Raw genomic sequence first — 23316 nt, forward strand, 5'->3', positions numbered from 1 at the left:
GACCACTTGTTTCTTAGATCTGGGCCTGCCTTGTGATACATGCAGACATTTTATTAGCCACCATTTCCCACCCGGGTTCCTCAAAGGATTGCAGGAAATTGGTGAACTTTTCTTGCTGTATATACTCTGGCCACCCATGAACTAGAACTACCATACAGTGTGATGATCAGAATAAACAAACAGAAAGAGTAATAAGGCACACCAAATAATCACTGGTGACCTCAGCAACTTTGTTAACAAATTTATTTCCCTAATTGGGTAACGTATCTCAGTGCTTGACTCAAGGGCTTTGTAATAGGTTTCCACAGTGCAGAAGAAGGAATTAATTGGAACCATTTTCTCTCTGTTCCGTATTTATGCCTGTCCACTCATCTTGTAAACATTGCGCCTGGTCTCCTCGGTCCTCCAGGCTCCTCTCTTCTGACCCCCCCCCCCAAATTAAATAAATAGTAGCGGAGAGTATAATTTCCCATAAGTGGCTCTTTTGTATATGCGGTCCACCCCCACCAGAAGCTGCATTTCCGGGTCAGAGCCATTTCGTGGTCAGAATCTGGCAGAATCATCACTTCCCATAGGACCTGCCTCTCCAAGGGGAAAACATGGAGATGCTGAGGTCTTGGTTGGCCAGTGCTGTGTCTGGGGTTGACCTTGCCCATTCAGAATCCAGGTCCAGAGCTGGGGTGATGGGCAGGTCTCTCCCACTTCATCCTGCCCCACCTCCAATGTCTCTGACGAAGGTAAGAGACATTGTCAGCTCTGTCTGCCCTGGGAGTAGGCAGCTCCAGCGAGCAGGAAAACCATAAACACACTCTCCAGGCTTTTTCAAGTAAGGTTTTTTTTTGGCCTCACAGCTCATGAGGACTGCAGCATGACAACAAAAAGCATCTTTAAATGCAAATACTCCAGAATCTCACTGTAATGCTGGCCTCTAACTCCTGCTGCACCCCTCCCATGTACTTAGCAGGGCGCCGTTTCATACTGACTGTCCAACCAACGATGACTCGCATTAGTGCAAGATGCCAGGGTACATAGAATTACCTCTGGTTTCTTAGCAGCTGTTAATATAGCCTGCCATATGTAGAGATGGCTTTTGAACATAGCTATAATTATTCCAAAGACATCTCAAGGGTATCGAGACCTCCCTAGCTACCAATAGGTCCCCTTTGAGAGCTATACTCCAGAAAAATCTAGATGGGCCCAACAAGTCTCATTCTCCCTCTTAAATATCCTGCAGGATCTGGATGAGGTTTTCCAGGCCAAAAATATAGCCCGGATCTGGTCCCTCGTAGGTGGTGTGTTCATTCCAGGAGCCTTTGTAGGTCGTGTGGGCAAAGTCGATCATCCGGATGTCAACTTTGACGACTCCTCCAGCATTGCTGCCGTGGGTCGTCTGCGGAGTCTCTGGTGGCTCCTGCCCATCATAGCTGATGAGGAGAGAGCTGGAGTAGAACCGGTAGGAACTCTGGCTCCTAATGACCGAGAGGAGGGCCTGGAGCTGGCGCTGGATGGGCTCCAGCAGCTCCGTCCGGAGGCGGGTTCCGTTGTGCAGGAACTGATGGAGGGTTTGTCTGAAACCCTCCACTGACAGTTTTCTTCCATAGTACTTGTCTTTGCAGAGAAAGTGCTTCTTATCAGTTTGATAAACCTTACATTAAAAAGAAGACAGAAATGTGAAGAACTGCAAACTTAAAAAAAAAAATCGCATCTGCTACAGTGGCAGCATCACAAGCTAATATATATACAGATTTTTTGAGAAGCAGGGCAAGAATGGTTGCAATGAATGGAAAGATGATCGTTCATCAAGCACTGGTGTAACTTTTTAAAATTGCTTTCTGTGCAAGCCTTTAATAGGAATCCAAGGTCTAAAGATCCTTCACCGTGCAGAGGTGACCCTCCACCCACGAGGAAAAGGTTTGGATCTCCTTTCTTGTGAATTTCCAATGTCAACCTCCAAATCGTGATTTAAAGCCTGGCTTCCAGCCCTCTTCAATTCAAATATTAGCAAACCCAAGCGAGAAAGCTTTAGTAGGAGTCTGAAATCACAGCCAATGGCCTTGGAAAGCCAACTAGATTCAATTTTCCCCAACAAAGTTTATAAAGTCCCTTCTCTGCAGATACTAAGGAAACCATATCGGCTCTGGGGGTAGAGCGGGGGTGAGTTGTTTGAAGATGAAAAGACAGGCTGGATCAGGTGTGGATGGAGTTTTCAGGCAGCCCGTGCAGCTCAGTGGAGCCTGGATGGAGCAGGGAGGGCTCAAAGCAGTTCTGTGGGGCTGGGTGGCTCCTCTCCTTGGCACCAGCTCCCCTCCCCTCCCCTGTCATGTCTTGGCCACCAGAAGGGAGCAGATGGAGGAGAGATGCTGATGGGGGGACAGTGGCAGCCGCTCCCATTTTATTCAGATGGCATGGGCATCAGCAGAGGCTGAATGGAGGCCAGCGGCTGGCATGCCCAGAATGTGAGTTGGCATACCTCTGCCTGGCACACCTGGAAAGGGCTGCCCGTATCTGGTCAAGACAGTTTCTCAGGTCTCCCCTGCCTTTGAATTACATGACATGTTAACAGAAAACCAGAGATGAAAAAATTCGAAAGATACAATAGACCTGGTATTGCCTTTGGAGGACTGGAGATTGGCTGCTAAATTAGCCATCATAAACACATGACAGGCATCACTTCCTAAATAAATCAGATCAATTTCGGGAGGTTTGAGGTCCAGAGAAAGATTCCATTTGCACCACAAATCATCACACTCCATTCTCTTGAGGACTGCATTCCAAGCCTTCCAAGGGACATCTGTGCAACAAATTTATAGACTCAACTTCCAGCTTCAAGGGGTGGCAGTTTCAATTAAAGAAAGCTATAACATTTACCGTCAAATCGGTGTCTGGTTTTTGCTTTGAATAGATAGACTCTCAGAGTGAACGAGTGGAGAAAGTTTATTTCCTCCTGTTCCCCTGCTGCCCCAGCCTTAAGCTACATCAGAGCAGCAAAAAATGAGGCTTGGAGTCTGAGCAATAAAAAATTAACCATTCCTTTGCTGGGCTTAGCGGGTTATGACCTTCCCACTTTGTGAACCAGAGCAAGTAGCAAGAAGAAGCAGAAAAGGTGTAGTAAGAAGAGGGAATGTCTAATAAGGATTCAAAGAGCAGACTGCCTCACGGCATCTGAGAAGAAGGCTCGGCTTCATTGTTTAAGAGAAGGAGGAATCCACGGAGCACACAGAGAAGCTTTCCCTCGGTTCTCTCCCTAGCCCTGCTCACACACTGTCATCAAAGCTCTGCTCTCAATATTGGTAGGACCTACATGGCCACTATGGAAAGTTCCAGCTACCAGAGTTAAAAAATGGTGGGGTTTTGAGGGGGAGGGTATAGCTCAGTGGTAATGTGTGTGCTCAGCATGCACAAGGTCCTGTGTTCAATCCCCAGTACCTCCATATAAATAAACAAGCAAATAAAAACCTAATTACCTCCTCCCCCACCAAAAAGGTATGTGTGTGTGTTTTTTTTTAATGGAGGCACTGGGGATTGAACCCAGGACGTTGTGCATGCTAAGCACACACACTACCACTGAGCTATACCTTCCCCACTAAATATTAAAAAAATTTTTTTCTTGGGGGCGCTAATTAGGCTTATCTATTTATTTAATTTTTTTAACAGAGTTACTGGGGATTGAACCCATGACCTTGTCCATGCTAAGCATGCCCTCTACCACTGAGCTACATCCTCCTCCCTAAATGGTGGGTTTTGACACTACTATCCTACAAGGTGCTCTTTAAAAAACCCAGTGTGTCCTAGACCAGGATTCGCATTTCCTTGGTGAAAGAGGCGCCTGGCTGCCTCCTCTGTAGCTCTTGCAAAGTGAAGAGCCCTGCGGGGGCGGGGCGGCGGTGTCTGGATGGGAGACATCCTTGTCACCAGGGGACATGCTGGGATGCTCAGCCCCTCAGCAGGCCCTCTGCCACCTACCTGCATGCCGCAGATGCGCATGCCCAGGCAGGCCGAGGTGCTCTGAGCACACTTCCTCATGTGACGGGCCTTCTTCTCCTCCGACACGTCGTCCCCGTGCTGCCGGGTCCCCATCTTCAGGTCCAGGACGCAGGGATGCTTGTACTGTGACACTACATTTTCCAGCAACAAGAACCCTGGTCACACTATGTTAAGGAAGGCTCCGAGGACATAAAGGCCCCTGCTCACCAGCGGCAGTTCGCAGGCCTCAGAAGCTGGCTGGAGATTCCCTCCTCTGAGCCCCATCCCTCCATTCCCATGTCTTTCATTACAGACCAGCCTGTCCTCACTATTAAGAATTCAAGGTATTAACTTTGCAGGCTGCTTTAATAAGTCCATTTACTTAGGGGGAGTTTACAAGTAAGTGAGCTTCTTTTCCTTTTCCTTTTTGCTCTAAGGTTGGAATTTAAATGCAGGCGTGAAATCCCTGGCAGGCCATGCTCAATTTACATTTTATGGTAGAAAATCATAAGGCTAAAACCTCGACTCACTGAATGGGCCAGTACCTTTCGGGAGACGTGGGTTGATATTAGCTTCAGAGATGAGTTGCAGGAATATTAATTTCAGAGGAGTAATTATCCTGCAAAAGCTTCTTAGGGATTCAGGCTGTAGATGTATGTTAGTAAATACTGCGAAACAGGCCACCGGTTTTGCGGGAAGGAGTCCAGTGGTGATAAAGGGGGCATTTCAAGCCTGAATTTGCTCACTGAGTATGTGCAGCCTTAGGGGGATGGGGGAGTGCCTCTCCTAAGGGTCCACCCCACAGGCATCTCCCTAAGAGAGAAAACACATACCCTTCTCACCCACCAACTCCATGAGAAGACAGCTGTGGGGAGAATTGGGAGGGGTGGAAGGGAGGTTGGGGTGCAAGGACCCACCCTTTGAGCAACCCCACTGCCCCCACCCAGTGTGGCAGTCATCATTCCCATCTGCCCACAGAGACCCCCAGCCCAACCCATCCGTACTGCCCAGGCGGCAGAGACATGATCAGTGGCCCAAGTAGGGGTACTGTGTTCAGCTTAATTCTCAGTCTGACTCTCCCAGCGGCTAATTTTTCTTTCTGGAGAGACCTGGTTTCTTTTAGGACCCAGGTTTGAGGGCTTGTGCCTCCCATTCTCCCGCCCATCAGTGTCTCCCCTCACCCCTCCCTTGGCCCTGCATGTGTGTCTCCCCTTCCCGCCCCACCCCCATTTGTCTCTGTCGTGCCCCTGACAGCACCGTGTACGGTGGGCGGCAGAGTGGGCGAGGATACGGTGCCGCTTGTTCTCTGGGTACTCAGTGCACAGGCGGCTCAGGTGAGCCTGGTGGCAGCGCAGGCCCCACGGGTTAAAGCTTCTCTTCTCGGCCTGGTTCCCGTTAGCATCTTCTATCAGGGAGGGCACTTGGGCCTCGAGGTGGAGTTCAGACCTCAGGAGCTTCGTGGCCGGGCTGCGGGCCAGGGGAGCACACGACAGTCAGGGCACTTGTGACTGACTGGGCTCTCCGGGGCTGGACCCTGATGTGGACTGTTCCTGGCTACTGTCCTGCAGGGCCTCCCAGTGCCCTTCCTGCCCCGCTCAGTCCCTGGGCACCAGGTCAGTCCATGCTGCCGGCCTCGAGGGGTCTCTCTAAACTCACAGAGCATGTCACCTCCTCAGGGGACTGAGGCGGTTTAAATTCACTTGTAAGTGATCTGGGTTATTAACTCCCTACAGAAAAAAACACTGTATGGAGGCAGAGACCCTGCCTGGAACCAGAAGACTGGAGGTTTTAGGTTGTTCCTGTGTCGTTATCTCCTGGAGACCTCAAATGCCATCGGGGTGAGAATCATGGATCCTTGGTCCAACCTCTCCCCTGCCCTCTGCATCTTGGCTTCCCCGTCTGTGACATGGAGATAATGTTCTCCACTTCCTGACACCAAGCCAGGAGGCTTAATTAGATCTGCAGTACTCCTTGGGGAAGGGAGGCGCTTTCATTGTATTAGCTCCCTTTTGTTTCCCATAAATGTTTAAAAAATCCCCAGGGATGGTTTTCACCTGAGAAAGGTCAGCTAACACTAACAGAGTTTTCGGAGACCTCTCCAAGGACCTCGGGTGCCCTGAGCTGCCTGTGTCTCCAGGGCCCCCCCGAGCACTGCGTTGACCTCTCTCCTTGTCCTGTCCCTACCTCTAAGGAAAGATGATTTCCGAGAGACATTAGCCACACTTTTCCTTTATGTCAACTATTCTGGGGCTTCTGCTCTGCACATTCTCCCTCCAAGAGACCCTTCATGGTCTCAGTGAAACAGGTATTTAATTAAACAAACCTATACCGAATGCCTACTCTGTATAGGATGCTGTGTGTGCATCCACTTCTGAGATGAAAAGCATCAAAATCCTCCCTCTAAAAATGGCACAAAAGAAAACGCCTTCCTTTCTTTGGTCACACTGGTTATTCTAGACAGAGCCTTCATCTGAGTTTCTCAGTTTTTCGGCTCCAGCCCTCATGGGGAGCTGTCGGCCTGGGCACAGGTGGGAGCAGGGCCCTGCTAGGGACAATCTGCCTGGTTTCTGCCATCCTGCCAGGTGGCCCCCTTACCTCTCGTTGAGCGAGTGTGCCAGCTGCGTGTGCTGCCACTGGGCGAGGGTGAGGGTGCCGCCACCTCCTCCGGTCTGCTGGAGAGTCTGCAATATTGCCACGGCCGCTGACTCCGTGGAGACCTTGAAGGGCCCCCGATTCTCCTTCAGTGGGTTGGCGACCAGGCTGAGATGGCCTCGGCTGTCTTTCCGGAGGTGGACAGTGATGGTGCCTGCAGAGCACGTGGGCAGGGGGAAGGGTTGAGAGACCAGATGGCACTTACCTGAGTGAGTGCAATGGCCGATGGCCTTTTGAATTGTACTCTCATGACACTGGTCAACCTCCCCTCTTCTCTGACTCCTCTCTCAAGAGCTCTGGGGACTGGCCTGAACCCAATGCTGTTCCAGAATGAGCCCAGAGCCATGGAACCTGCAGAAAATGGCCTTGGGCTGATCTTGGCACAGCCTCTGCTTTGTTGCATTTTTTTCTGCCCCTTCACGCTTTAAACAAAGCAGCATGTACATTTTATTCTCGCATTCCGGTTCCTCTGTGCACAGTCACACCTTCCAGTCATATCACAGCACGCCGCCTGGGCCCTACCTTGGGGCATCCGAGCTGGTCCTCTGCAAAGAGGGCCTCCACCTCTGGGTGGCAGTGAAAAAGTCAGGGGCCCGTCCCTCCTCCCCCGTGCCCTCTGCCTCCTTCATCACCCTTTCCCTCCCCTCCATTTCTCTGTATCTGACCAGCTTCTTCCAGGAAGCCTTCCTCAAACAGCCTCGTGGGGCTCCAGTTGCCCCTTCATTCATCCTCCCCCATCTCTGACTTTCACACTGACGTGCCCTGTTTCCTTTGGTTGGACGCTTGGCACAAGAAGATTATTGACAGAATGTGGTTCTGTGATAGAAAACAGGAGACTCGTGAGATTTCTCCAACTGACAGTACCTCCTCACCCCCGGTGTTTGTGATCAGGGCCTGACCTCTAACTTCAGGTGTGGGCTGACAATGAAGGGTGTGAGCACACCCACTGAATGGATGCGCTAACCAGGCCTCTCCTTTGGGACATTGGCCAGGTAGGGTCTGTAGCTCTGGCCTGTACATTCATGGCTCTGTGGTCACCCGCTTTGTACTTCTTGCTCTGGTGGCAGAGTCCAGGCCTCCCTCTGTGGGGCTTGGCATCCAGTGGGTGCCCAGCCTCGCCAGAGTCCTGGGGAAGATGGACGATACACTCGGTCATGCACAGGAGATGGCCACACAGATGGTTTTGCGAGACCCAGGTCTCTAGAGTCCTTGGTTCCCTGCCCTTCCTGCAGTGGATGGTGGGGAGGATCCTCTCTTTGCTCCTTCTACCAACCCACTCTCCACTCGTCTCCACGCTGCTTTGTGCCTGAGGGGCTGACTCTATGACTGCACCAATGGCTTCTTGCTGGCTGGTTTGGCCAATGAGGGACATTGGCAGGTGCCGGGGGTGGGGGGTGGGGGGAAGGGGGCGGAGAAAGGTTGGGGCTGTTATTCCTCTGGTTTCCTCCCTGCTGCAGCATGGCTCTCTTGGCTGCCTCACCACCTCCTGTTGTTCCTTTAATTCTCGTGCACTTCTGCAAATAGCCCCTTTAAAAATTCTCTTTATTTAATCCCTTTTGCACGTACCACTCATTTCCCACTGGGACCCTGACAGAGTGGGAGGGTTGCATGTGACCACGTCCTCCCAGGTGTTTATTTCCTCCCCCGGCCACTTGGTTACTTCAGCGTAAGTGGTCATTTCTGCTGAACCAGCAGTCAAGGCAGCTGATTCGCCTTCATGTGTCCCTGCCCGGCTCTCCTGGGCTGCTCAGAGCAGACACTCACTCTCAGGGTTGCTCTATAATTCAGCAAGTCACTCTCCAGACCCATCTGTGCCTAGCTCAGCGGTCTCCCTGGGCCAGCCCTGTCATCTCAGGTTCCCAATGTCTTAGTTCTGCAGCCTCAGAGTGACCTTCCTTTCCCTCAAGCTCCTTAAAAAACTCTGCTCTTTCTCAGCTCATCCCAGGTCCCAATGTCCTGTGAAGTAATGATGATGCTAATGATAACTGCGTACTTGAATCTGGCATTCTGTAGTTTACCTGGACACCTGCAGGCATCCCTAGACCGAGCCCACAGAGCTGTTCTGCTCACAAGAGCAGAGGGCTGACTGCAGGTCGGTGAAATAAGTACATAGTAATAACCACTGCCTGGTCTTTTACACCTACTGTACACCAGCATTATGTGTGTTTTGTTTATTGCTAAGTTATAGCAAGCCTGCAGGCTGCTTGACTGTGGTCACTGAGGCCCAGAGAGATTGAATAACTCGCCCAAGGTCACACAGTTGGTAAAGAGCGGAGCTCTGAGAAGGCCACGCCTGACCTAGATAGGGAGACAGCTCAAGTTGTCACATGGAACTTTATTGGGAGACACTGGTGTCGTCATATTATGTTTACCCGTGTGTGGAAGAGGAACACTCCTGCTGTGTCTCCGGTCACATTTGTTCTGGTCATTCTGTTACGTGGGAGCAAACAGAGAAGCCATGGTGCCACCACCTCGTGAGAGGGCCATCAGTGCAGAGGACTGGGAGCGCCAAGGAGCCCAAGGACATGCTATTATATTTCCAGCCTTGATTCCTTGGCGGGAGGGTGGATCTGCTGGTTCCGGGGAGGAGGACTGACCTGGGAACCACTCCCAGGCCCCAGAGCCGCCCTCCCACCCCATGTTCAAAAAGTGAGGGGAGCTTGCCGGGCTCTGTGCTTGTCCTTGGGGTGTTCGGAGCCTCTTGGCTGCCTGGGAGCCAGGAAGGTGTGCCGGCCAAGGGCAAAGCCCTTTCGGATCTTGTGAAGTTCAAGTTACCATCCGGCGGCCCCTTGGACTTTCCTATCTGTGACGCTATGGTGACAGGCCTACCAGAAACCACAGTCCTGGGGATCCCTGGGCCCAGGAGGCCTCCCTGGAGGGACAGGAAATGCGACCTTCACCTGCTTCTCTGGGCTCCAGCTCTTGTCTGATCGCATCCATTCTGAGTGTCTAAATAGGTGGAGGCTAGCAGAGGTGCAAATAACCCAAAACCAATAAAATCCAAAAGTCATTCCTATTTCTCATTTTCTCAGAGCTACCCAGCCAGACTCCATGTCCCTGCCCTCTAGCTCTGTCTCCCGTGTGCCTCTGCCCAGCTCTATCTCCATCTATCTGTCTTCCCTCCCTCTCTCACAGCCCTCCCAGCTCAGCCAAGCCCTTCCCTCTGAAAGCTGGGACCACAGCACATAGCAGTCTTGCAAATAATCTCCAGGTGCCTGCCCATGACAGGAGCAGCATTGTCAGTGGAATCTGGGCTCCTTGGGACCTGGATTGTTCTTTAAGTCAAGAGCCACACTGGCCCTGGCCTGGCTGCCAGCTTCCCTGTGTGTCTGTGAGGACTAGGCCTCCTAACACTCTGTTGCCCCTGCTTGGCCAGGAGAGTGGGGGACCCAGCCAGAGCACCCATCTGCCTGCTCACCAGCCCTCCCCAGGCACCTTGACTTGTGACCACATCTGCTGGGCAGACAAGAGTGCTCACTGCCGTGCCCAGAACATCCCAGCAATTTCAATTTGGCCGAGCAGCTTCCGTGAATATTCTGTCATGTATTTATTTTTAAACTCATGAGAACATTTATTCAACGCCGTCTGTAATACGAATCTGGCTTATCCATTAACCAACTAGACCTAGGAGTATGTCCTTACTCACCCAAAGCTGACAGGCAGCCTGGGGGGCAGAGGAACACAGCCCCAAGGGGCTGTCATGCCCAGGGAGCCCAGCGAAAGGTCCAGGGCAAGCTGCTGGCACAGGAAGGCCATCCTTGGGGATGATCCTCCTGCCCAGCACTCCGATGCCATCCCTGTGCAGGGTGAGAAGGGAGTAGGCGTGCTCCGTGGCGTGAGGCCTTCTGGGCTGTCCCTAACAGAAAGAAAAGGGGAAACCCCTGTGGTAGCCTTATGGGCGTTTGAGTCCCTCTGATCTGAGGTCACTAGCTGAGTGACTCTGGACAAGAAACCTCCCCTCCCTCATTGGGCTGGATGACCCCTGAGCACTGGCATCTGAGGAGCCTGCCTCTTTAGTGACAGTCACTGGTGGAGTGGGCCTGGGGAGCCCAGAGCCCACATTCAGGAGCCAGACCTTGGAGCTTTGAATCCTGGCTCTGCCTCTCACTGGCTGTGTGGCCTGAGGCGAGTCAGGTAAACTCTCTGTGCCTCAGTTTCCTCATCTGTGAAATGTACCTTCCTCAGAGAGGTGTTGTTAGGACTAAATGTGAGTTAGTTAGTCCACGGAAATTACTTGCAGTGTGTTTGGCACTGAGTGAACACCAGGTAAGGGCTGGTTGATACTACTTTTCTTCTCAGGTGAAACAAGAAGCCTGCACAGCCTGAGGCCATTTCCCATCCCAAACCTGACCTCAGCCACCTGCCCCAGGTGTCTAAGACCCTGAAGGGCCCAGTTCTCAGCCTTTTCCTAGTGTCTCCTTAGATGTGTGTTTCCTCGGGTGGCGCCTGGACACTGACACCATGTGCGTTGTGTTCTGGCCAGTGAGGGAATCAGCATTTCTGCATCTTTGAAACGTCATGTTTGGGTGTCGCAGCAGCCCATGGGTGCTGCCTCACTGTCATCCTCAGCTGGGCTGCGTGGTCTCACCTGAGGGATGTCATGTGGTTCCCTGACTCAGCTCCTCCCAACTTGTTTGCAGACACAAACTCTCCTGAGTGAAGCCCCAAGGCAGAGACTGATACGTGAAGTGATGACAAATTAATCTATCAAGTTAGCGGGGCCCCAGGGCAGGCGGTACCTGGATCGGCCCAACCTGAAGGGGGAAGCAGGGCAGAGGAGGGGTCTGGGCAAAAGACCAGTGCCCGAATCCATCCAGAGGGGTGCCGTCCTGATGCTGCAGAGGAATGGCACATTCAGGCAGGGAGCAGGGAGGGCACCAGATTGGGGTCCTGGAGACCGACCAGCCTCTTTCACTTCCCTGCTCTGCCTTTGGCTGCCCTGGCAGTCTGTCTCAGCTCCAGAGCTGTGTCAAACCATCATGAAATGCTGCAGGCACAAGCTACCCCACCTGAGATCCCACCACCCTTTTGCTGGCTTGAGTTCAGTTGTGAAAGGACAGATGTTAATTCCAGTGGGTGCTCTGACAAGACGGGCAGTGACCCACAGCTGATGGACAACACCAGCCTGAGGCCCCAGAGGAGGCCTGCACAGGCTGTACACCAGCCATCCCCCCCCGTCTCTCACTGGTCTTATCTCAGACTCTCAGGACCTAAGCAATGCCCAGGGCTCAAGGCCTTGGCCTTCCCTCAGTGGGTCTCAAACTGGAGCATACTGAATACAGATTCCTGGGCCCTGACCCCAGAGATTCTGATTCACAGGTCTGGGATGGGGCCTGGGAATCTGCATTCACACTCACAGACACACAGACACACACACACATCAATGATTATGGTAAAGTGGGTTGATCTCAGATCATACTTTTTTTTTTTGAGGGGGGTAGGTAATTAGGGTTATTTATTTATTTATGTAATGAAGGCACTGAGGGTTGGACCCAGGACCCCGTGTGTGCTAAGCCTATGCTCTACCACAGAGTTATAACCTCCCCCAATCCCAGATCATACTTTGAGAAACACTGATGTAGATCTGCCTCATCCTTCCCACTGAAATGCAGGTAAGTTTTTAACTGACTTTTTGGGATATTATCATCACCTTCACTACAGACATCATTTGGACTATGAAGGCAGAAGCTTGCAGTAGTAAGTTCTAAAACCCTTTAAAAGAGGTCTTTTCTCTGAGCAGTCATCCCTTTGCGGGGCTGGCAGCTGGCAGAGTCATGCCCTGAGCTCAGTGAACCTCACTGACCAAAGGCTGGATGTGGACAAAATGACCTGCCCCATGGATGCTGGCTGGCCGCCCTGAGTGCCCCTGCCCAGAGACCCACAAACGGCACCTCTCCCCATCCAGACTTCTCTCCCAGAACCCACTCTGGGCTCAGATCCAGAACACACACTGCTCTAAGTACCATTTCCCCAGCTACGCCAGGATGGCAGATCATGCCCCAGCTTTGCCCCTGGATGAGGGTTCTGGTTTCCCAAACACAGACTGTTCCAGCTCCTCTGTGCCCCATCCCAGACTTGAGGCTCCTGCCACCCATCTGGGTCTCCAGAGTGAGGTGAAGGAAGCTTCCTTATGTTCTGTGTTTACCAACCAGAGTCGTGGGACCCAGCCATGACACTCCCGAAGTGCAGACCAGAGGTCCCATCAGGGTGGGATGGGGCTGGGGGATTACTTTATCCCATTCTCAATTCCTTGAAGCCTGATGGCTTGAGCTAATTGGTAGGGACACCAAATGGCATTACACTCCAGGTCTGGAGGCTTGAAGAATGCAGAGAAAGTGGGGCAGTGAAGGCCGGCTGGGCTGCAGGAGAGGGGCAGGTCTCCATGGCAACCCTGAAACACACTGTGTTGCTGGAGGAAGTGGTGGGCGCATGTGGGCCAGCTGGGCCCAGGGTTGGGGCACGGAGCACGGCTGGCTGCCCGGACACTCACTTACCTTTGTACTGTGGCGTGAAGCGCTTCATGGCAAGCGGCAGGGACTCGTAGAACCTCTGCTCCCGGGAGATGAGGGGCTTGCACACCGTGTGCTCGTCATACTTCATCAGGCTCAGGTGCCCCCCAACCTGGTGCAGGAAGGGCTCCAGCGGCACGCCCACCCTGGCATCCCCAGCGTCCATGCTGTCCTGCACAACCATGCCTCAACACGGGGAGGGGTGCCTTGGAAATCCACAAGAGGAGGGCCTGAGGGCGCGGTAGCAGCTCCTGGACAGACGGCTAGCCTGTCAGCAGTCCTCAACTTTCTCCTTCTTGGCCTTTATCTCTGTCATAGCACAAGTGTCTTCCTGGCCAAGGACTCTTGGCAGGGGCCCCTGGAAAGCAGAAGCGGAAGGGGAAAGGATGTGAGGGAGCTGGGGACTAGCGGGCGGTGGGAGATTTTGGAAGGACCCACAGTCCCCAGCCTGGACCCACAGGTAGTTAAACAAGACTGTAAATAGGCATCGATTACTTCTGGAATAATCTGTTACAAGCAACTGGTAACAGTTATTGCCTCTGGGGAACAGGGCTGAGAGGGAGACTTTTCACTAAATACTATTTTGTATGTTTTGAATTTAAATTTTAAAACATTAAAACAATACACAAAACTATAAGCTTTCAGAGTGTAGTGAGTATGTCTGAAGGTCTTGTGTCACACTGCCTGCCTTCCTTTGGGAACTGATCCCAGGCCCAACAAGAAGAGAGAAGAACCCCTGCTGTTGGGGTTCTCCCCTCTTTGCAAGGGGTGGAGGGGTACAGGAATGCTTGATTATTTTCTAGCATATATACATCCTGCGCACCATCATGGCTCCACAATTGCTGTGTGACTTGGGGAAGTTACTAAACCTCTCTGGGGCCCAGTTTCCCCATCTATAAACAGGATAATAATGATACCCACCTCACAGAGTTAGGGACAGAACTGAGATAAAAGTCCATGAGAGGGTTAGCTCAGTGCCCAGAGCTAAGCACTCAATAAATGTGATTTACCATGATTATTTCTAGCATTATCGCAGCGGTGGTCATATTTCCCTACCAGTTGTGGGAAGACTGGCTTTGTTACCACTGCTTGCAAATGACAGAAACAGGGCCTGTGATGGTTTGATGGCTTGCTGGGGCCCACCACAGGGTTCCTTGCCTCTCGGCCTGGTCCCCCAACACCTGAGTGTCTGTCACCCTCTCTAAGGGCCAGCTTGTCAGACCTCAGGCAAACGCTGGAACTCTGGGCTGGAAACACAGCCCCTAAAGACATTCTGACTTTGTCTCAGGAGAGTGCCAAGGAGACACTGCAATGGGGGCCTTATTCGTCCTGTTTGAGAGGACATTCCCACAGCGGTGCCCGTCTCCACAGAGTTATTAATACTCTCTCCTCTGCTGGACTCCCGGCCGAGGATGCAACCAGGCTGGGCAGCGCTGGGCATGATTAACCCTCTATTGCCCTTCAGTCCAGACCATGGGCATGGCTGGCTGGCTCCACGCACAGTGGTACCTATCAATTTGTTCAGGACCCTGACTCAGAGAAGCTCCCACCACCAACCTGGACCTCCAGTACCAGGTGGCATTGAAAGCCACAGTCTGGCCCATTCATTCCCCTCCGCAGTACTCTCCTGAACTGGCTACTGTTTGGCAGGCCACAGAGCACCCCTTTAGGAAGAGGAAGGGGGTGTCTTCTGTCCGGTGTGCACATTTGCTTTGCCATATGCCTGGCTGGAGTGTGCCTGGGGAGGTTGGGGTTGCTGGGTGAGGCCTTGGGGTGGGAGGACTGAGGCCTGATGGCCAGGGGCTGTGCCTGAGACAACAGCCTAGGTCTCTCCCAGCCCTCCTCTGAGACTGCACAGAGGTGACCCCTACTTGGGATCCGCCCCAAGGAGCTGAAAAAAGAAGGAGGAGGCATTTAGATGCCAAGGGAAATCGAGAATTGGCCCAGGGATGAGTTGATATCTTCAGTCTGGTTATCAGATAAGGTAGCACAGTTGCTTGGCCAACCCAATCCGACTCACAGACTCAGCCAAGGCAAGAAAGATGAAAGCAGAGAACGCTGACGTCGCCCACTACCTCCCCTCTCACCAAACTCACTGTGTGTCGGCCTCTGCCAGCTGACCTGTCCCCAAGGAGAGGGAGGCAGAGGCGCTTCTGGTAAGCAGAGGGACAGCCAGGTTGTAAAGTTCATTTATAGCCACTCCCGGAAGGAGCCTAGGCCCTGGCCCTCACACCAGCTCCCCAGGGCCTGGCGCCAACCAGGCCTGGCCTCACCTTTGCTAGCCCAGCTCTGCTGACAAGTCCAGGCGGGGTCCCAGGCAGGCCCTCATGCTGCCTTGCTGGGCAGTCCACCACTCTTCTTTCCCCACCCCACCTTCTCCCCAAGGAGCTCTAAGGACATGGATGTCACCTCGCAGTGGTGGCATGGGGAGGAAATAGCAATAAATGGTGACAAACACACCGTGTTGCTGTGTGCCAGGCAATGTACTCTACTTAGGGATTAACCTGTTTAAGCCTCACAACTGCCCTGTGATGTAATTAGTATTATCAACTCCATTTTACAGTTGAAGAAAATGAGGCACAGAGAGGTTAAGTAACTTGCCTGTGTGCACCCAGCTACTATGGGGAAAGCAGAGATTTGGATCCAGGCACACTAGCCCAGAGCACGCTTACCCACCATGCTGCGGAGAGGCTGAGGGCTGCTGTTTGTCTAATTCAAGAGTCAGGAAATTGAGCCCCAAGGAGGCTGCGATTTGGCCAAAGTCACCAGCAAGTTACTGGCTATGGCTGTGCTGGGACAGGGACCCAGGTTTTCTCGTCCCCCAGGGCTGATATCTCCTACCCTGTGCCCCCTGGTCTGCCCTCTCCTCACTGATGACAGTAAATTGTGTCCTAGTGGTAGCTGGGGTCCAGATCTCTGCAGAAACCATCATGCGGGGTCAGGCGAGGTTCCCCCCTGCCCCTGGACCTTCTTGGCGCTTTCTGGCTGAAGTGTCAGCCAGGCCTGAGAGGCTCTGTCATCCATAGTGCTTCTTTCTCCCATCCCTGCCACCCTCAGGGTCAGATGTTCTCAGGAGCCCAGGCCAAACCTTCTTGGGGAGCATGGACGAGGCACGAAGACCTGGGCCTCTGAGATGGCCCGTGCAAAGCAATGCAAACTCTCCCACCCCCAGACTTGGCGTGGGTTAGCAGTGGTGGGGTGTCTGCTGGGTAACCAGTCTGTACTTTTAAAAAATCTGGACTTGAAGCTGGATAAACTGAGGCCCTTTCAGTCAAAAGTCATCTTAGGGTGTAGATTAGGGGATGTCTGAGGGTCCTCCGGCTCTCAAGCCATGTGGTCTGAGGTTCTGACAAGGGTGGGTGGGAAGGGGCGGAGGGAGGATGCATGAGCAGTGGCCTCAGCATCGGGGGCGCCTGCCCAAGCAAGTGGGCTTTGCTGCTGCACGGGGAGGCCTCTGTGGCTTCCCCTTGGCACTGGTGCTGACCTCGGTCTCCCAAGGAAGTGCGGGTTTTCTGTCTGGTGCTGTGGGACTGAGCTAGAGAGGCCCTCCACTCTGTGACCGGCCTGGGCCTTGGCGTTTGATCAATGCCTCTGGGCCCCGTTCTGATTCCCAAGAGCACTGGGCCAGGGCTCAGGCACCCAGGTCTGTTCCTGGCATTCCCACCAGCTTGCTGAGGCCCTGGGGATGACTAGGTTCTGAGTGACTGAGTCTTGGCTTACCGCCCACTGCCACAGCCTTGTCAGGATGCTCAGATGACAAAATGCACAGCCCTCCTTTGTGGAGCCCTCTCCTAAGTGTCTTTACTGCTCGAGATTTGTCACTGCATGGGTTATTCTCAGGACTGACTCCTGTGACTCAGCTTGGGTGCTGGGAAGGCAGGTGAGTTGTTCACCTGAGACAGGACCTCACGCCCCACCCTCCTTGACACACTGAAGGGCTCTCTTTAATGCTTTGGAGGGAGACAAATGTCCCTCTCTCCACATCATCTCCAGCCCACGCCTCTTCCCACAGACCCACAGGCCAGACCTCTTGCCCAGCATCCTTCCCTAGTGCTCCTTGGGGAGGGAGAAGAGGGAATAAAGATGAAGGAGGGAGGGAGGGAGGGAAGGAGGAGGCGGAGATGCTCCTGACCAGAAGAACTCAGCTTAGAGCCCTGCCCTCCCAGGAACGGTGGACAAATGGCCCCAGATCCCTGTGTCCTCCTGCCTTGTCATTGGGTCATGTCCTGAATGAAATGACTCTAGGCTTCACTCCAGGAGACTCAAGGGCTAATTTCTCTGATGGGGCCAGCCATCGAGCTGGTTGTTAAATGAGGCCCTGGATTGTCTGTGTCAGTGCAGCCCTGCGGGGCCTGAGTGATAGCCAGCCTGCCACTGGGTTGCAAGACACTCCCTGGTCTGAAAGGAGGGTCATGGACAGCAGGGCCCACAGTTGTATCTGGCTTCCAGAGTGGGGACAGATGACAATACCAGTGATGCCAGGCAGAATGACAGATGCCACCCATCAAGCTGAGGCACATTTTATTTCCTCTTCCTGAGAGCCTCTGTGGGTATAACCTCTACCCACATGCTAAATCTGAGTTCATTAAAAATTACAGAAGATATACCTCTTTTAGAACTCACCTCTCCCATTTTAGGGAAGATGGCAGGTGAAACCACACATCAAACTGGTAAGAGTTCAACTTGGAATAAATGAGACTTATCAGAGGCTGTCAGTTCCTTATAGCTGGAAACTCGCTGGCTGACTGTGGTCATTGTCAGGACTGTTCACAAACATTCTCGTTTTCCCTGTGGGAACATGGAATGATTGCACTTCCCGTGCGCTTTGAAGGTAATCGTGGCCCGTCATTGCTACGTGGATTGGAGTGATGTATGTCACTTCCGGTGTGAGCTTTTAGAGTAAGCTGTTCCCTACATTCTCCTTCCCTGGCGAGGGTGATTTTGGAAGCACAGTCACTGAATAACTACATGTAGGATATGTAGCATGATCGAGAAAGAAATCTTGGCTTTATTAGGCCACCGAGATTTGGGGGTTGTTTTTTACAGAGCACAACCTAGTCCATTCTGATTGATTCACCATCTCACAGCCAAATACTCAGTATGGAGCCCTGAAGTTGAAAGCAACCTCAGGCACCCAAATACTTCATTGCATAAATATTTCCTCTATGATAATAGCCAGTCCTATTGAACATCTTCTGTGGACCACTGGCTTTATAATCCCCATTTCTGTTTTTCAAGAGAATAATTTTTGGATGGAGAAAAGTTGCAGAGCCTGCCCAGGATCCAGTGCTAGTGAGCACTAGCCTACATCAGAAGCGGGAGACTTCTGGGAGCTTCCACTTGGCTGGGCAGCGAGAGCGCTACCCCTGGGTTTCTGCGGGGTGCTGGGCAGTGTGGATTCACTGTGCTGTGGGTGGAGGGCTCCCACCCATGGGCCCTTCCAGACCTGACCCAAAGCCACATCACCACAAGCATTATTTGCAGACTAGGAAAGAAATACCCTTGAGCTTGATAATTTCTCAAATGTATGTAAACGCTTTGGTGATTGCCAAAATACAAATTCATTTAAAGGCATTATTGAGTTCCGAGCAGTTTTTATCATCATCTTTTTTCTCGATCAACAGATACTAAAAGCATAATGAATATCGCAGGGGGACTTGTAGGGAACAAATTATGTTGAAAAATGAGTCCTAGTTGAAAAGGTTAGGAGAGATACTGCTGTCAGCTGAGATGCAGGTGGTGGTGAAGAGTCCAGGGAGGGGTCTGAGATGGGGAGAGATGGAGGGTCAGCCTAGGGGAGCTGGAGGAAGGTCTGTTTTGGGGCCTGTGTGCAGAGAGCAATAGGGAAAGGCAGACAGGTAGGGAAATGGGACTAGAGGGAGGGCTATGTGGGGAGGATGGAGGCTGACGTTGCTGTGGGCCTGGGCGTGGAGTGGGTGGAGACCCAGCCTGGCCACACGGTCTAGAGATGCCTGTCTAGCCACCCCCTGCTCAGTCTAGGTTGCCTGAAATCACTGAGATGTGGAAGCCTTCAGGACCACTTCCCAATAAATCTGACAGGGAGGGATGTGTTCTGGGGAGGAGATAATTAAGAAACAGCTTGTAGCAAAAGAAGACTGCAATATAAAATGTGTCGGGCTGCAGATTCAGAAGCAGCATGGTTTATGGCCTGCCCTCTCGCCTCTGAAGCTCTAATGTACATTTCCCAGGCCGCTCCGAGCCGGAGGTTTGGTACAAGTACCATTCAATGTCTCTGTGATGCCCAAGGGAGCATTTTTTCAATCTATTAGGGATGAGAGAACCCGAAAACCATTTAAAACCGCTTAGGTTGTAATGGGCAGGAGAATGGAGTCTGTCACGTGGCAGGGGGTTGTGCATTATCTGGGGCCATCCGGGCTCGGAAGGCACAAGATTATTTTCTGGGGGAAAAAAAAATCAAGTTTTAAAATCCATTCTATAAATGACTCAAGGGGATGGTGAGCCTTCCATCTACACAGTCCCCCAGCCCGGTGGGATCAATACCAAATGCTGGGGGACATCACACATCACCTTCCCAGCTGTGGCTGAAATATGTGGCTTTGGAGAGCATCCATCTCCCAGGGAAGGCTTGATTTCCAGAATCGCAGAGCAATATTTCATATTCCTGACTTATTTCTGAGCTGATTTTATCCTTTGAGGGAAGATTTTTCCCCCCTCTCCTTTTCTCTTAACATTTAAAATCTCCCAACGTTCCTCCAGCTTGAGGACCAAATGCGATTTTAATACGGTGATTATTAGTTTAGAAGCCCTTCAGCCCCTGACAAATGTCCTTAGCAGCACCAGCAATGTTCCGAGCTTGCTATCAGTAAGGGAGACGCATGGGGCAAAGATGACTCAAGGAGCCGAGCGCCGCTGGAAGGGATGCTCTGGGGGAGGCAGAGGCTGGGAGGGCTTCTCCCTCTCAACCCCTAACACATCCTGATCCATGATGGCACCTCAGGACCTCCGCCTCCCCCCCTCCCCCTGGGCATGGCTGGTAACCACTCCAACAGCCCCTCCCAGGCACGCTTTGCTCCTTGAGACCTCTTCCCCTTGAAGCTGTGCCCAGGATCTTGAGTGTTGCTAGCTATCCAGACCTGCCCACTTCCCACGTTTCTCTAAGTAATATGACCAGCCTCCTGCCTTATGAGCCAGAGATAGATGGTCTTGCCAATGGTTAGTATGGTATCTTTATGACTCTGAAAAGAAACAGCTTTTTCAGGTCAAAACACAATAGTGGGCTGGAGCAAGTGAATATGTGAGTGTAGTCACCATCCTTCAGGCCACGGAGCTGAATTGGCCAAGTCTGAAGGGCCAGTCTTTCCCCAGCAGAGGGCAGCAGCAGATGGGCCAGAACAGCCCAGAGTGGAGGCACTCAGGCCAGCCAGCACCTTGGCCCAGCGACCAGGGAATGTATTCCCAAACCACCCTGGGTTTGCCAGGCCTGTCCTCAGAGAACCCAGACGGCGGCTGAAGGGCCCCTGCCTTTCCCAGAGAGCTGTTTTTAAAGAGCTCAGAAGTTGTCATCAAGGTGGTTGTCTCCCTCACATTCCCTTCTCCTCTTGCCACCTACCTTTTTCTAAAGGTTGTCTGTAGCGGGGAGGGGAGCTTCCTGCCACTGGTGAGGCACATTCTGAGGAGTGGGGTGCCTGGCTTGAGTCACAGGGGAGGGATCCCAAAACCTGGGACAGGGGCTTGCCCAGGAGGTGGGGCCAGGGCCCTTACAAGTACCTCTGAGCAGAGCGGAAGTGGTCTTCAGTGTCTACAGTCCACTGGCCCTCCCCCCGGGGTGGGGTGGGCAGACCCCACGCCCCCTTCAGCTGCCAGCTGAGCTAGCTTGCCCAAGCCAGCTCCCTGAACAAGCCAAGGCTTGATGCTCATAAAGTTGATTGCTGTTCCCTGGTGGCTGCTGATAAACAAGATAGCAGCCATATGGGAAGGATTTATTCAGGTGTCCTGCTCAGAGCAGGAGAAACCAGGGGCATGTGATGGCCACAAGTGAGCTCGGTGTGGTCTGCTGCCCCCAGGATGCCCTGGGAGAGACCACTGGGAGGGCTCTAGGGGCCACAGGCCCTTTGCAGAAAAGGAGTTTCTCAGATCCCTGATAAGGAGCTGGAGTTGTGGGAGCATGATGGGGTGAGGGTACAGGGAATCAGCACAGGGGGCTGGGAGATCTGGTTCTGCCTAAACTCCCTGTCCCTTCCTCTCCAGGCCTCAGTTTCCCTCTCAGTACTGAGAGCTGCTGCCCCAGCCATGTTCTTACTCTCCTGGGACACAGCTGGCCTTTTTTTTTTTTTTAATTGAAGTATAGTCAGTTGCAATGTGTCAATTTCTGGTGTACAGCATAATGTCCCAGTCATGCATATACATACATATATTCGTTTTCATATTCTTTCTCATTAATGGTTATTACAAGATATTGTATGCAGTTCTTTGGCCTTTAAATTCAGCAATTCATTGTGGTTGGGGGGAAAATTGGGAGGGGAGGGGAGGGGTTGGCAGAGACGCTTCTGGATTGAAAGAGACTCAGAAAACATACTGATCTGATCCCCCTTGATTGGATCCTGGTTTAAACAAAACAATAAAAACCACTTAGGGGGAATGGGGGAAATTTGAATATGGACTGGATGCAGACGTTCTTGGGGAGTTAATTTTGTCAGTGGGATAAGGCATGGGGTTATGTAAGGACCTGTACTGAAGTACTTTGAAGGGAATGCTGTGAGGTCCATAAATCACTTCAAAATACTTTAGTCTTAGAGAATTCAATGAAGCAAATATGGCAAAACTCAAAACAACTGTGTAAATCCAGACACGGGATATGCAAATGTTCATTGTGTCATTCCCTCTGTTTTTTCCCATAGGCTTAAAGTTTTTCATAGTCAAAAAGATTAAAAAATTAAACCACATTGCTTTTAAAAACTGACAGCCCAGGTCTTGCCCCATGGGATCGGAATCTCTGGGGAGGGGCCAGCCATGGATGGTTTTAAGGCCCCCAGAGAGCCCGAGCACCATGGCAGTCTCAAGTTCAGGTCTCAGGTTCACTGGGGGGCCCCCAGAGACTACTGCCCAGGGCAGTGGGGGCCCCTGGTGGTGACATGCCTCCGATAGCCATAGTCCACCACCACCCCCCTCCATGGGAGCGCCTGCACCCAGGCCCCAGCAGCTGCCTGTGGGTACTGATGTCATCCAGCCCCGTGGCCACACCCGGGGGAAGTGGGGCTGCTGGGATAGGACATGCTGTTCCTAGGGCCCAGGGGGTGCTGCCTACTTCTCCTGGGACAGCTGCCTCTGTGAAGGGTTAAACCCAGTGTGGAGTGCGAACCGTTGGCTCCAACCGCCTGCACCTGCCCCTACAGCTTCCTCTGCAGTCCGGGCTCACCCCAGCCCTCCTGCCTTCATGCAGGAGCCAGAGTCAGAGACTCCTGAACACCCTAGGAAGGGGAGGGCTGACTCTAGGGGAAGGGGGAGAGAGATGGGAGAGGAGCGAATGACAATTTCTATGTTGCTGAACTGTGCCAACACCCCCCACCCCCAAACACACAGACACACTAGCACCTCCACAGAGCAGACCCCTAGTCAGGGGGTCCTGGATGGAGATGAAGCCCATTCACTTGGTCCCCCGTGGTATGAACAGACCCTGTCGCCATGAGACTCCCCTGGTTCAGGTCTCATCAGGATCCTCCCTGCCCGTCCCTATCCCCTAAGGCAGACTCACCAAAGCCTCACTCCTGGTGGGATCGTGGGAATGTGTGGAAAAGAGGGTCCAGTGGAAACTAATCTTCTCTTTCAATGCTTGTTGTCTGTGGTGTTGGGTAAAGACCTTTCCCAAGGTCCCAGCGTGGAGAAGTCACCATCCACTATAGCACTTGTGGGGAAGTCTGTCCAGACTCAGGTCTACCCAGAGGGCTGGGCTACAGAGGTCTGGGGAGGGGAGGTCACCTGACCCTTAGGAAGGGCTAGCAGGGGCTGGTTGGCCTGTCCAACTGTCAGCTGGTATTGGGCTGCCCCAGGGGAGGGCTTGGGAGGGAGTCTGGAGGAAGAGGAGGAGAGTTCTGCTCACTGACTGGATAGATGCCAGGCCCTGAGCATCAAGGGCCAATTGCCCCAGGCCCCTGGTTAATTTCTGATTCCCTGTTCACGGGATAAGGCTGGGATTAGGGTCATGTTCTCCCAG

General features: G+C 52.5%; 1 protein-coding gene across 2 annotated transcripts; it reads right to left on the bottom strand.

The window, feature by feature from the left end:
- Positions 1–228: 228 nt before the first annotated feature.
- IP6K3 (inositol hexakisphosphate kinase 3) lies at positions 229–23061 on the bottom strand. Of its 2 annotated transcripts, XM_074348505.1 has the most exons (7): positions 22858–23061; positions 17748–17912; positions 13110–13482; positions 6559–6769; positions 5255–5430; positions 3964–4139; positions 229–1645 (listed from the first exon to the last, which is right to left on the bottom strand). In XM_074348505.1, the coding sequence occupies exons 3-7, from the start codon at positions 13306–13308 to the stop codon at positions 1220–1222; spliced, it is 1188 nt and encodes a 395-aa protein (XP_074204606.1). In that variant the 5' UTR covers positions 13309–13482; positions 17748–17912; positions 22858–23061; the 3' UTR covers positions 229–1219. The 2 variants fall into 2 exon arrangements, with proteins under 2 accessions (XP_074204606.1, XP_010947368.1); XM_010949066.3 differs by lacking the exon at positions 17748–17912.
- Positions 23062–23316: the final 255 nt, after the last annotated feature.

Source organism: Camelus bactrianus, chromosome 20 (assembly GCF_048773025.1).
Source record: "Camelus bactrianus isolate YW-2024 breed Bactrian camel chromosome 20, ASM4877302v1, whole genome shotgun sequence".
Lineage (NCBI taxonomy): Eukaryota > Metazoa > Chordata > Mammalia > Artiodactyla > Camelidae > Camelus > Camelus bactrianus.